Source organism: Glycine max, chromosome 11 (assembly GCF_000004515.6).
Source record: "Glycine max cultivar Williams 82 chromosome 11, Glycine_max_v4.0, whole genome shotgun sequence".
In the NCBI taxonomy this organism is placed as follows: domain Eukaryota; kingdom Viridiplantae; phylum Streptophyta; class Magnoliopsida; order Fabales; family Fabaceae; genus Glycine; species Glycine max.
In genome coordinates this window covers 3,581,681-3,596,098 of record NC_038247.2, presented here as the reverse complement: position 1 = coordinate 3,596,098, position 14,418 = coordinate 3,581,681, and the positions used below count along the sequence as shown (strand labels likewise).

Below are 14,418 nucleotides of genomic sequence, written 5' to 3'. Positions count from 1 at the left end.
GGGTTATGTTATTATATATAGGAACTAGGAAATTAAAAGAAATTACTAGTGGATATTCTTTATAAGGGGATTTCATTTACATCTTTAACATGTGATCCCACTGATGGACACGCGGTATTCTTTATTGCTTTATTTTTTTATTTCACCGCGTATGTCTGAAAATGTTCTGTTAATAATGTCAATAATCATGCATCAAAACGCGTAAAGATATTTTCAAGCTAAAAAAAAAAACATAAAACGCGTAGAACGCTAATGACTCGGAACTTTTTTATTGGTCTGCGGTCTGCCAATGACTTGGACCTTATGGCCCCTCTTAAAGGACATGAGCGTCACCAAAGAGGCACAGACGAGTCTTTCGGCTCTCTTTTGTGTATCGCATTGATGTGAAATACTACTATTATTTATTATTAGTTTTATTGATAATTAAATTTTTCTCCAGATTAACAGGTCTCTTCGTAAGCCCGACTAAAGAATTAATAAATAGTTTTTGTATATAAAGGATAAAAATTGAAGTACAAATTTTAAGTTTTTTAGTTTTTAATTAAAATAGATTTTTACTTTTTTATTCATAAAATTAAAGATAAATAATAAAAAATTTATAACACTCAGATATATTATTCAACCAATTAAGTTAAACTCAATTGCTAAATGAATTTTTAAGTTTTTTTGTGAATTAAAAAAATTACTTTAATAACTTACACAACAAAAATTAATATTAACTACGAAGATGAAATTATATTTTTTAGAAAATCATATCAAAATTACTAAAGGAACTATACTTAATTAGCAAGTTTCCATACGAATAAAGAGTATTTATGGATATTTGGGAGTATTTATGAACAAGATTTGTTGGAAGTTTAAAATTAGTGATCATTTTATGAACAAATATATCACTTAATATTTTTAGTCTTTTTTTTTCAAAGTATACAAGGTGTTTTAAGAGCTTAATATCTTTACAGGAATTTATAAAAAAAAATTACAAGAAAGAAAAACTCGCATCAATTTTTCGTGTTTTGTTTCTTTGAAGCTTATTTTATATATAATCTTCATCTTCAAGTATTCGTTGTATTTCAATGGTTGGATTCTTCACACTGATGTTTGTGTAAGGTCTTGAGTCTATTTAACTTGCATTAAATGCATGTTCCTTCTTCATGCAAAATTCATGCTGATAGGATAGCGTGTCTTGTATCTCGAGTAGGAAAGTCATTTCTTTCATCATAGTAGGTCTGCAACAACAGAGTGCGTCTTTTAATGAAGATCAGTGTTTTTTAGACGGTAGACTTCATTTATTTTTTATAGGACTTTGACAAATTCTAGAAAAATATTTTTTGCATGGAAGAAATTCAGACATAAAGTACTAAATGGAAGTGTTAAATACACAACTTAAAGGTTATACTAGATCGTCTTGTGAGTGCATCGTCTGAAAACTTCAGACATATAAAGATAGATCATAATCTAATAATATATCAGATACAATTTTTATTATTTGTATTTATTTGCATTTGGTTAAAATAATTAGAAGTCATGATTCATCTTTAAGACACAAATATCTTTTGACTTAACAAGATTTGAATAGAAAATATTAAAAAAAAAAATCTCTTTCTCTATTTTTCTATTAAAATATTTAAAAACAAGACATAGTTAGAAATAAGATAAGAATTTTGTAATCAAGAAGTTAAAACACAACAAGAGAAAGGTATAAGAGCATTTTTAGTGGAAGAACTCATTTTAAGTTCTTTAATCACTTTTTGTTAATCTTATAATATCACATAGGATATAAAAATTTGTCATTTTTTTCTCCCGTGCTAGAACCCAATTTGGATTCTTGAATTTTACTTGCATAAAAAGAAAAAAAAAATCTTTTTCTCTCTCAAATGACATTAAAAAATAATACTTTTTTGAAAAAAGTGAATTTTTTTAGAATTATGGATGAGTTTTTGAGCTCAATAATCCAACTCAATAATTCATATTAAAAATATCCAATGAGTGTAACTCGATTGATGATATAGGTTAAGTTTATAAAAAAAAATTAGGATTCAATCCTAGTATAATACATTTTTGAAGGAAACGATAAATTTTAAGTGTGATTAAGCCTGAAGCTAAAAATTAATTTTATAATCGATCCAAAAAATCAAAACTTCTCCTAATATCTCGAGTGACACTTAGAAACCAGAGATACTAAATAATTTAGTTAAAAAAAAGTACAAGTAAATACTTCTTATCTTCTTATGAATGACATGACTTTCAGGGCTTTACAAACAACAAAGATTGTGCTTGACTGGGATTTCAGAGAAGATCCGAGGTTCTATTTCTTTCCTTTCAATTTCTCATAGCCGTGTTTACAAAAAAACGGAGACTCATGGATCTAAGGTCAGCATCCTATAATGTCGTGGAGATGAAGAAACAACGCAAAAGGGTAACACATTATCAATTAGTCAAATATAAATGTACTCAATACTTTTTGTTTTTAATGTAAATTACCTCGTATTATTTTCAAAGAAATTTGTGCATCAATACAATTGAAAGTATCACTAAAGTGATGGGAAGGAACATAGAAAATTGTCTTTCTAGCCAGGCTATGAACGATAAAATTTATTTGTCTCCGAACAAAAGAAACACTATAGTTTGATGAATTTTTCAACATGTTACAGCCCCTGAGAAATGATGAACCCGAATTCAGATTGGTCTAGCTTCTTATTGTTGATGGCGTTGACTTCTCCAACCAACATTCGCTATCCGCTTCAGTGATGACCTTCTCCTTCCTTGACCACGGGGGAAAATAAAAATATACTCCATTTTAATATATTTTAATTAATAATTAAAAATAATAAATACTATTCAGTGTAAAAGTAATATGTTACGTGAATTATTATAATAAAATTAATTTACGTTAGGTCATTTTAATTTATAAATAATATAATGGTCATATTTATTTTAATTTTTATGCATATTTTTATTTTTCAAAATTAAGGCAATATAACAAAGTTACATGAATATAATATATGTTTAAATAAATATTTTTATAATAAAAATTAAATTTTATCTCGTCTAATACTAATAAAAGTGTATATCAAACGTAAACTAATATTATCGTGTACATACAATTCAATATTTTTATACAAAGTTTTATTGAGCTTTTCAAAATATTAACTTTTTTTATCAAGTCTAAATTAAATTTCAGATTCATTTGGGACACACGATAATGAGAAGTTACAGTTTGAGATTTTCGATGAACTTGTTTCAAGATCATTTTGTGGATAACCTTTTAATACTAGTAACTAGGGTTGTACAATATTTAGTGACATATCATTAAATATTCTGTAATCATTTACAGTTGGTTTTGGGTGTGTCACACGGGTACATTAAATGCAGGTACATACGATACTGGTAAGCTTGCCAATTCTTCTGGCTATTTATTGAGGGATCGCGGATTTTGATTGCTGTAATATGTTTGATCTTGATACATCTTGTACCAAGGTTATTCAACTTATATATTTATGATAGATATATTGATTTTGCTTTCCAAAAAAAAAAAAAAAAGAAACTAGGGTTGTATTCGCCTACTGTAGGAGTTTGTAAAATACAAGTATATATCCATGTCTTCTATGGGTGTTAATTATACAATTTTTAATTTTAAAAATATACATATATCTTATAAATATTTGTGAATATTAATTTATATTATGTAATTTTATATTCTCATATTCATTATATCATTTTAATTTATGTGAACACGTATTTAATCTTGTCCATGGTTTGGTTCAGCCTAATAAATCGAATAGAATTGAACCAAATTGGAAATAATCAACAAAAAAATAATATTATATATTATCTATTCATTATTTATTATCATCTATTATTAAAAAAAGGTTTTGTCATTTGGCGACACCGTATTATTTCTTTACTGACAAATATCACTATTTTTTTAATTCATAAAAAGTATAAGTATAGTAATTAAGGTAATTGCAACAAATATATATTTTGGTTGAATCAATAAATTAAACTATTATTTTTACATATTTTTTTTTATTTTATATTATAGAACAACCAATTAATTAGTTTTATGGAATCTTTTTTATAATCACAATAATTACGGAATCAATTACCAAGTGATCAAAACATTGAAAAAAATAATTTATTTAATTACAATAATAAATCATCATTTAAATTTGTCAAAAAATCATTATTTTAAGATCCTAACTAATAATATAGTAATATATTTATATTAAAATTAATTAATAATAAAATATATATTTGGTTTCAAACTTATAGTAGATTTAAATTAAGAAATCTAACAAGATTTATTTTTATTTTGCAAAACAAATAAATAATTGGTAATCATCTAAGAAAATTCTTATTGAAATACAAATATATTTTTAGTTTAAGTGTCTTTTTAATTTCTGTAAATGATCTTGGATTTATTTTAGTTCATATATATATTTTTTGTTTAATTGCAATTTTACTATCTGACTATCATTATTCTACTTTACCATTCAATTTTTTTCCAGAGTATTATATTTTTTTTGTTTTTTGTTTTTTTTTTTTTTTTGCATATTTTATCAAAGAACGTCAAGGAAGCATAAACAATTGGAAATAAAACTAAAATAAAACCATTTAAAGGATTAATCAATTGAATTGAAATCATTTTAAAATCTTAAAAAATCAAAATAACATAATTTGAAACTATGTCATTTCAATCAATATGGCATATCATTATCTCAATCCGTATTAACAACTACATCACATTTTTTATATTAACATATATAATGTTTACCTTAAAAATGATGGAAATGAAATCCTTTAAAAACATATAATATCAAAATGAGAATTTTCAAACCTAAATGACAAAAAAACACTTAAACATAAATGATTAAAATATACAATATTAAAATTAAAATTCACAAAATGGGTAAATATCTCTATTAAATAAATGCATGATAGTTTAATAAATAAAATAATTTTTTTTAATAAAGAGATGAAATTTTAACAATTAAAAATATAAAGAAAATATTTAATATATTAGAAGGCCAAAAATACAATTAAACCTATAAAAAAAGGCAAAAGGAAAGAGTGAGAAAAACGTAATATCATGAATCACACAAAACGAAAAGCAAAAGAAGATTTTTCTACTTTTTTTTCTTGACAGAGGATTTTTCAACTTAAAAATTGTTAGAAAGATATTACACGTGATGGAATGCAGATTAAATTGGGGGTAAAATAACATCAGTAATCTCTATCAATCAATTGCCTAAAAAAATGCCAATCAATTTTGGCGTAAAAAAATGATCAAAAAGCAATATTTTTACAATTACAAATGGAAGAAACAAAATTTGTCCGTAGAGAATTACTCAGCAACCCTAATAAACTTAAATCCAATATAAATCATGCAAATATATATGCATACCAAAGGGGATGCGATGCAGATTTCCACCATTGCTTGCTGTTACCTTGGGTCATAATTTACTCTTTTTCCTGAGAACCTTCCGACAAATTTCTTCAACTTTATTTCGAAAATTCTCGTTTAAACAACCCTCCATCACCTTCAAGTATCAGCTTCAGCTCTTAATTAATGTACTTGGACCTTTTCTTCTCTGAAATCTTATGACTCTGTTTATCAGTGTGGATGAAGCCCTAGAAAGTGATGGAGAGTTATTTAAACAAAAATGTTCGCAATGAAGTGCAAGAAATCATTGGAGCTGAGAATACTCGCACCATGGCATCAATTCATCCGTGACTATATATCTATATGCAGTACGTGGTAGCTAGGTTGGAGATCATATATTGTATTGAATTAATGTTAATATATTATCAATGGAATGGAACGGTTTTAAGTTTCCATACGCGGATACGACTTGGACCAGTCAACGCAGGGCCAGGGAAGGGAAGGTACTATCTGGAATGGAGCCAAATTAAGGAAAGTAGGTATCACAATATATGAAGGAGCTTGGAATAAGCTAAGAATGAAACAAGCGAAGTGACACGAGTTTTTTTACCTCTATTGTGAATGAAAATTTCTGGAAAAAGTTTTGTGTAGATTTAAAATGTTACTTGTATACGTGTAATAATATGTTAAACTAACCCACCAGAGAGAGATTACAAATATAATTTACTTGTAACTTAATGTCAATACATCACACCTTCAGAACCAAATTCACTATTCATCCATTTTTAAATATTATTTGATTTTTAGTTATGTCTGATTATAAATCATGTTTTATCCAAATTTTATTTTAAAATTCCATTTTTTTAACTATGATATGATATTAGTATGAAGTTATTCATACTCACAGTAATAAGAAATCTTGGTCGATAATCTTGACTTGAGCACACACAAATTTAGTTTAAAATGAAAGAAAAAAAATATTTTTACTAACTCATTTTATAAAATAAATTTTACCCAAATTTGAATTTGTAAACTTTAATCTAAATATATACCATAGTAATTTTTCAGCAAGAAACAATAAGTAAAAATAAATAAGTCAATATGAATATTAATCATAAAATAATTGTCAAACTTTTGAGTCACGTACATGCTTCATAGAATGACATCCATGTGCCTAGGCAGGACAACAGTATAACAGGGAAAACTATCAATACACTTTAATTTCTAACGCATTTCTTTTAATAAATTCACGTTAATTTTTTTTTTTACGAAAACTCAAAATTTATCAAAAATTATAAAATTAATTCACTAATTATATGTAAAACTCACAGAAATTTGTAAATTTAATTGATTATAGTGTGTTAAACAATGTTTTCCAAACATTTCTCAAGTTTAATTCGTAGAATTGTATTACCTGGAAATCAGATCGAAGGAAGAGGGCATGATGGTCCCACGCATCATAATCGCCTCCTAAATCAACGGATGGAAACGCACGATCAGACAAAACCAGTTCAACCATCCAGATTCGCGGTTCCAAATTACATCATTTCGCATTTAAGATATAAAAAAAATGAAGAAAAAGGGCGTCATTTCCTCGCCACACCCTGTTTCGTGAAGCTCAGTGCATCAAGATCTCTCTCTCTGTAATCGAAAATGAGCAAGGGACCGGGTCTCTTTACCGATATCGGCAAAAAATCCAAAGGTGAACAAAAACGCTCTGTAACAATCTCCGTTATTGATTCCACATCACTTTCTAGAAGCAAAAAATCAAAAAATAGTTTGCTAATTTTTTTTTTTTATCTGTCATTATTTCTTATAGATCTTTTGACTAAGGACTACAACTCCGATCAGAAACTCACCATTTCCTCATACAGCATCTCCGGAGTGGTAAGCCCTTCCAATTTCCATTATAATCAATCTATTTTTCTATATTTACGTTAATTGCATTTTTGTCTGTGAGGTCCTTTGGTCAAGATCTATTGCAATGCTATGTACGTAAATTAATTTATTCGCATTATGAGGTTGCTCATGACCGTTGCTTGCTCGTTCCTTTCTAAGCTTGATTACCTATTGTATTGACTTGTTTTTTCTACGAATCATGAAGTTGCATCTGAAAATTTCGATTATGTCGAGTTCGCTTATTTTTATTTGTATTTTAAGCGTATTCCACATTACATTGTTAGTATGTTAAGTTAATCCGTATTGTGTAGACAGATTCATCGCTGCAAAATTAAAATTAATTACAGGAATTCGAGGATATTAGATGCGCGGTGACTTGCTCTACTAAATCATTCTTCTGTCTGAATTTGTTTTGTGGTATTCTATTCACTTTGTGGATTTTTATTTTGGGTTACTGCTAGCCCCTATGTCATTGCGACATTTGGTTTTCAAAATATGCAGTCTGGCATACGAGTATCGATCAAGTATAAACTATCAATTAATTAAGTTCTTTCATAAGAAAGAACAGAGCATTTTGTTTTCATAATATGCAGTCTGACATGAGTCCCTATCAACTGTCAGTTAATTAAGTTCCTTTTACAGAAAACAAACTTTATCCTATTGTAGCATGATTGTCTTTATCAAAATGCTAATTTATTCGATGACAACTGGGGAACAACACTGTATGAACCATACCTGGAGTAAAAAAAGTGATTGAATGTGTAGAGCTTATTGGATTGCATTTAGGCTTGTGCAGAAGGGTTTTGATACTGTCTAGATGAGCTGGGGGCAAATATAAGGGTGCAAGAAATGGCATTCTCCTTGAGTTTGTGCTTGGAATCAGAAGTAGAAGAAATGTAGGTCCAGATGTGGAATCTTGTTAAAAATCATTTTAAAAAGGGGTATTCTCGACAGTTATTGATTGCTGATAGAAGTTATGTTGCTGGTTATGCCATTTTTGTGCATCTTTCTGTACTCAGGTTCAGAATTCTGATATATACTACTAGGTGTTGTAAACCATGAATTTCCAAACAAGTTGTGCACCTTTACCCATAAACTATCCAACGACTGGAAACATGACTTTGGTGCATAACAAAGGCTGATATTAGACTGCAGAGGTTGATAGAAATAGTATGATGGTTGGAATTTTATTTCTGTATATCTAAGTGACTAAAAGTATATAATTAAGACTGAGATAATGTAAGATTGACCACTTGGGTGAAGGTATGGTGATATCTGGATAGGCTGATAGAGGACATAGATTCAATGCCAAGTTGGGTTGTATCTGAATGCAATTAGTGTTTAAGTTAAATAATTCATTTATTTTATTGTTATACCTTTTTTAGTATTCTGAACACAAACTTTTCATAATCAACAATAACATACTGAGCATGAATATGAATTTATTCTTAATGTCATATTGTAGTGGGTTCATGTTGAAGCTGATGCCTTACATCTAAGTGAAAGCTTATATATATTTATATATGGGAAGGGTATCTATTTACATTTTTATGTTTATGTTCATTTTTAATTCTTGACTTGCTAATATAATTTTTGGTTGTCATGGTTGCTTTTGTAATGCTGTGTATGTGCGACAGCGCACATGGTCACTTGCTAGGAGCAAAAGATGCATAATGTTCATTTCAATATGACTTGCTTTTTCTCCTTTCAGGCCCTCACTTCAACATCTGTCAAGAAAGGAGGACTCTCCACTGGGGATGTGGCAGCACTGTACAAGTATAAGAACACTATTATTGATGTTAAACTGGACACCGCATCAACTGTGGGTTACTTTGTCTTCTGAGGTTATAATAGTGTATTTTCTTGAGTAAATCATCTTATTTACATAGTCCTTTTTTTCCCCCAGATCTCCACAACCCTCACATTCAATGACGTTCTTCCATCCACCAAGACTATTGCTTCATTTAAGCTGCCTGATTATAATTCTGGCAAGGTACATAAACGTGCATCTTCTGGTTGGGAAATTCAACTAAACTAACTGCCAGGCATTGTTTCTGAAAATTTATCTGATTTGTTTTTGACAGTTAGAGGTTCAATACTTCCATGACCATGCTACCTTAACAACAGCTGTTGCACTGAAGCAATCCCCTGTCATTGATGTTTCTGCCACTGTTGGTACCCCAACCATTGCTTTGGGTGCTGAGGCAGGCTATGACACTTCATCTGGTGGTTTTACAAAATACACTGCTGGAATTAGTGTCACGAGACCTGATTCTTCTGCTTCAGTAATCCTGTTAGTTTCTTTTACCCATAAAATTTGTGTTCCAAATTATCTAGTAATCTCAATCATTTTGAAAGCTAACAAATTGATTCTGAACATGTACTTCCCAATCAGTGGTGACAAGGGTGACAGCATTAAAGCATCATACCTCCATCATCTGGATCTATTGAAGAAGAGTGCCGCTGTTGCAGAGATCACTAGAAAGTTCTCAACAAATGAGAACATTTTTACAGTAGGAGGGTCTTTTGCTGTTGACCCTCTGACACAGGTCAAAGCAAGGCTCAACAATCATGGAAAGCTTGGGGCCCTCCTGCAGCATGAGATCATACCAAAGTCAGTGTTTACTGTTTCTGGTGAGATTGACACCAAGGCCCTGGATAAAAAGCCCAGGTTTGGATTGGCTATTGCCCTCAAACCTTGAGGTTTTTATTCATTTTTGAGAAAAGTGATCGGAGTTCCAAACTTCGTTCAATTTTTTTGGTGGCCCTTGAAAGGAGGGAAAATAATTAGCTCAACAGATGAGCATTTCTAGGCTCTTCATGAATGGATAAAATATTGAATTTTCAATAACTTGGATGAGTGGCTTCTGTTTCCCATTTTTTATTGAATTTTCTGCGTTTCCTCCAACATTGTGGTAGGCATTACAAGATCTGGAGGTCCTGTTGTCTAGGAGGATTTTTATCGAGTGTTTTTTACTTAAATTCTATTTTCAATATTGTTTTCTTTCACTTGGTTACTTACAATCGGCTAGAATATTGTTTCAAGTCTTTCAGTGTATTTGGTTCAAAGAATGGAAGAGGAAGGAGGGAAAAGGTCTGACCACCTTATTAGGTTCAAGAAAAGGGGAGGGGAGGAGAAATATATTGTTGTGCTTTTATTTTTATTTTTATCCGTAAGAATTGAGATAGTGTCAGGCGATTTTAGGAAAATTTAATGGAGAGGTTCAGAGTTAAAAATGATTATAGGAAAATATTGTCGGTACAGTCCAAAAATTACAATTGACTTTCCGTCTCCAAATTCTCCTAATATTGGAGGGACAAAACTATGGTCCTCATTTCCTCTCGCCTTCCAAAATTTTGAACTATATGAGATAGAATTGAAAAAGAAAAACAGATCTCGTCTTTCATTGGCCTCGTTAAGTGTCTATGCCCCTTGAATTTTTAGATTTAACACACATATATACGCAGTTCAGCCATTATTCTCTCCTGTTAAAAAAATATTGATGTTTTACCTTTTTTTATATAAAAATTTGGCTTCATTACATATTTTATCATTTAACTATCACAATTTTACGAATTTTATCTTTCAAGTTTTTTTTATTACTTTTCAATTTTCCACATTTTAATTATTCTTGAAATGTGTATTGAGATGTTGGCATGTCCCTAAAAATGATGTTACTATTTTTTGCAAAATTGTTAACATGATTGTATAATATGCAAAAGTTAAAAAATATGATGGTAAAATACACATAATTGAAAAATATGATGTTAAAATATGAAAAAAAAAATGGATGATATAATGTGTAAATGTTAAAAAATATAAACAGTAAAATGTGTAAAAAAAATTGAATGAGAAAATTCACAGGCAAGTATAATATAAAGTCTCATTAATATATTTTATATTTATTTTATCAGACATTTTTATAAGACGCAAGCATAATATAAAAATACATTTTTCTTATAAAAAGAACCAGAAATAATATTTTCTAAGTTTTATGCAACCTTAAGCATATATAGTTTGGTCCGGGGTAATTTTTTTGAATTTGTTTACACATTACAAAGACGTGTTAAATGAATTGCAAATGCACACATTCCCTTAATCACATGTTAAACCTTTTTTTCCTCAATAAAATTACTTAACACGGTTTATATTATAAATTTCTTAAACATGGCAATACTATGTTGATATATTAAACATGGCAATGTTTATAGTAAACACTTTTATATATTTTGTACAGGACTAGGGGATTCTTTCAACATGTTATACTTTTAAAATTTTAATATCAATTAAAATATATAATTATATTACATTTTTAAATTGAAATAAAAGTACAAAAAACACTTGCTATATCTTTAGTTTGTTAATGAAAAAATTACATTTAAAAGGATTGGTACTGGTGCAACATTATATAGTGTAATATGTTAACAAATTTTAGTCAACGAAAGTAAGAGTTAACAAGTGTTATAAAGAGGGTCAAAACAATGTCACTGACATGTCTCTTTCAACCAAATGGATACGTGGTAAGCTAGAATATATTGTTTGTGGAAAATCTCTCTAAATCAAAAAAATAAATTGATTTATTTAAGTAAATACAAAAAATATAGTAAAATTATTAATACTATTATAGCCCTGTAAAACTAATATTGCATTCATTTTTATTTTATTATCTCAAAAGACCAATGACAGAAACTACTAACAAAAATCTGAAATCCAGGGGGAAAAATACATACATAACTAACATATGGCAAAGCATCTCTCACAATTTCAACATTTGATACGTTTTTGTTAAAGCTTTCGTTCCACGCATCTTAACTCAGGTGAAATCAAATTTTAGGAAAGGAAAATAATACACTACTCCTGGCAGAGAAAGCATCTTAACTCATCACTTGAAAAGAGACTTTTGTCACGTCAAAGCCTGAGTGTTATTCAAGACTTCATGATTACAGACCCTTTGAAAAATGAGCCATCATTACTTTCCAAAACATGGTCACAAGGATAATAAGGGCAACCTTAGTGACCAGAGCCAACGGAGAGACTACGGAATTATAATTGCAACAAGATGCCAGGATGAATAATGACAAGCAAACATAAATTTGATATCATCACTATGAGACTACAGTAAGTAAACAAGACATATTGTAGTCCAATCAAAAAACATTGGGAAAACATGCATTGTGTTCTCAGGACTCAAGGCACCACTCAATACAACCATAAACCTTTAAATGCACCTTTGATTTGAGTCTTTTTTTATATAGAAATTTGGGAAGGGGGCAGGAGCACTTTAAAAACGTGCATGATGGAGAATCACCATAAATATTCCACGCATCAAGAAGCAAATCTTACGAGTTTAAGACTATAATTACTTATAACCTCTATCTGCAACACAGTTCCTTGTAAAAGGGTGATTGCACAATAATTAAACTCTCAACTCAAATTACAGCACAAATACCAACTATTTGCCTAACCCATAAAAGTACTTAGTTTTTCTTTTATCAGCATAAATGTGCTTAGTGAGACCAATCTAAATTCTATTACTCGAAATCACATTTCCATCTCCAATCCTATCCAGTCACATTTTAACACAGCACTCAAAAACCTAATTAGTTAATCAAATCAAAATACTGCGGCAATCTGGACATCACAAAGCGAAAACAGCTAAAAAAAACAATAAAAGCAGGAAACAATAGCAGTAATAATGTCAAGCATTTGATTAAATTAAACAAAACAGAAAGGCCTCACAATAGCGGAACCCTTGAGATCCAAACCACAAACAAAAGCAGCAAATAAGAAAGTACAGAGAGGGCAAAAAAGTAAAGAGAGAAATTAATCGACGGTCTGCATGACATCCTCAGGAGCGAACTTGGTACCCTTTTCCTTGTCGGCGGCGGCGCGACCCTTGGCCTTCCGATCGAGCAAGGATTTGCGGTCCTTGTCCATTCGAAGCTTGGTGACGACAACCTTGGAAGGGTGAATGCCAACGTTGACGGTGGAGCCGTTAACCTTCTCGCGGGTGATGCGCTCGATGTGGATGACCCACTTGCGGCGATAGACCTGGACCACTTTGCCCTCGCGGCCCTTGTAGGTTCCCCTCACCACCTGCACCTCGTCGTCCTTGCGAACCGGAATGGACCGCACGTTGTACTTCGACCGGAGATCGGTCGAGAGAGGCGCGCTCATCAGGACGCGACGCACGCTCGACGGAGCGGTGAAGTGAGCCTTGCGGCTCTTTCGACGGCTTGAGGAAACCCTTGGGTTAAACTTCATTGTCTCTTCTCTCTCTGTGTGACGGCAATGAGAATGAAAGAGTGGCTGTATAAGAAAAACTGAGATTTAGGGTTTTCAGTTTCACTCCTTTTCTTCTCATTTTTAAATTTTAATTGCATTTTGTATGGTCTTGGACCGGGCCCTGATTATGACCGCCAAGCTAGCCCAATTTGATAGGGCCTGTTTGACTAGGTGAGATGCACTGTTTTTTTTATATATATATATATTTTGGTTCTAATCAAGAAGAAAAAATATTGAGAAAATATGTAGTACTAAGTTCATTATATGTTTTGTCACTTTTGTGTTGAATTAAGGATGTTTTCTAAAAAATAACTTTGTATAATTGAACATTTCAGTCATTTCAAACTATAAAAAAGAAAAGTAGAAAACAAATTAATTCTCATATATTATATATATTTATTACTATAAAAAAATTCCATACTTAAATTTAATGATAGTATTTTACTCCTAATGAATTTAATATCTTATGCAGTTATTACCATAGTCAATTCTATTGAATAAATTTTGTATATAAAATTAAATTATACAGCAATGAAAATAATTTTACCCTTGCGTTTTATAAAAATTCAACTGAGAAAAGTTGAAACGTTCGGAATGGCAGAATGCATAAATAGCCTTTAAAGAGGGAGGAAATTGTTTGCCTTCGGTTATTGCATCTTATTGGTTTACTCATGAGACAAGTAAGAAGGTTTTGATTTATTGCTCATGAGACAGTGACTTTTTTATTGCACAATAATTGGGTATAAAAAATAATAATAATAATAACAAAAGAAACGTTTGTTTTAAGATATTACGTTAAGTATGCTATTCATAACTCTATTTGGTTCAAATTTTTATTAAAAAGTCACTC

At 30.2% G+C, this 14,418-nt stretch overlaps 2 protein-coding genes across 2 annotated transcripts; one reads left to right on the top strand and one right to left on the bottom strand.

Moving 5' to 3' along the window:
* The first annotated feature begins 6,974 nt into the window (after positions 1-6,974).
* On the top strand, positions 6,975-10,291 carry LOC100790578 (mitochondrial outer membrane protein porin of 34 kDa-like). The gene is given in 6 exon segments (NM_001252970.2): positions 6,975-7,085; positions 7,203-7,270; positions 8,994-9,104; positions 9,189-9,275; positions 9,367-9,575; positions 9,678-10,291. Coding segments are annotated over 6 exon segments (831 nt in total). The 5' UTR covers positions 6,975-7,036; the 3' UTR covers positions 9,985-10,291.
* A 2,676-nt stretch (positions 10,292-12,967) lies between these two features.
* LOC100788996 (putative 60S ribosomal protein L26) lies at positions 12,968-13,629 on the bottom strand. Its single transcript, NM_001252710.3, has one exon. It carries the CDS (start codon positions 13,545-13,547, stop codon positions 13,107-13,109), a length of 441 nt encoding a protein of 146 aa, NP_001239639.1. The 5' UTR covers positions 13,548-13,629; the 3' UTR covers positions 12,968-13,106.
* Between the last annotated feature and the right edge of the window lie 789 nt (positions 13,630-14,418).

Excerpts from the sequence above, each read along its gene's own strand:
- LOC100788996 (NM_001252710.3), bottom strand. The coding sequence starts at position 13,547 with ATGAAGTTTAACCCAAGGGTTTCCTCAAGCCGTCGAAAGAGCCGCAAG.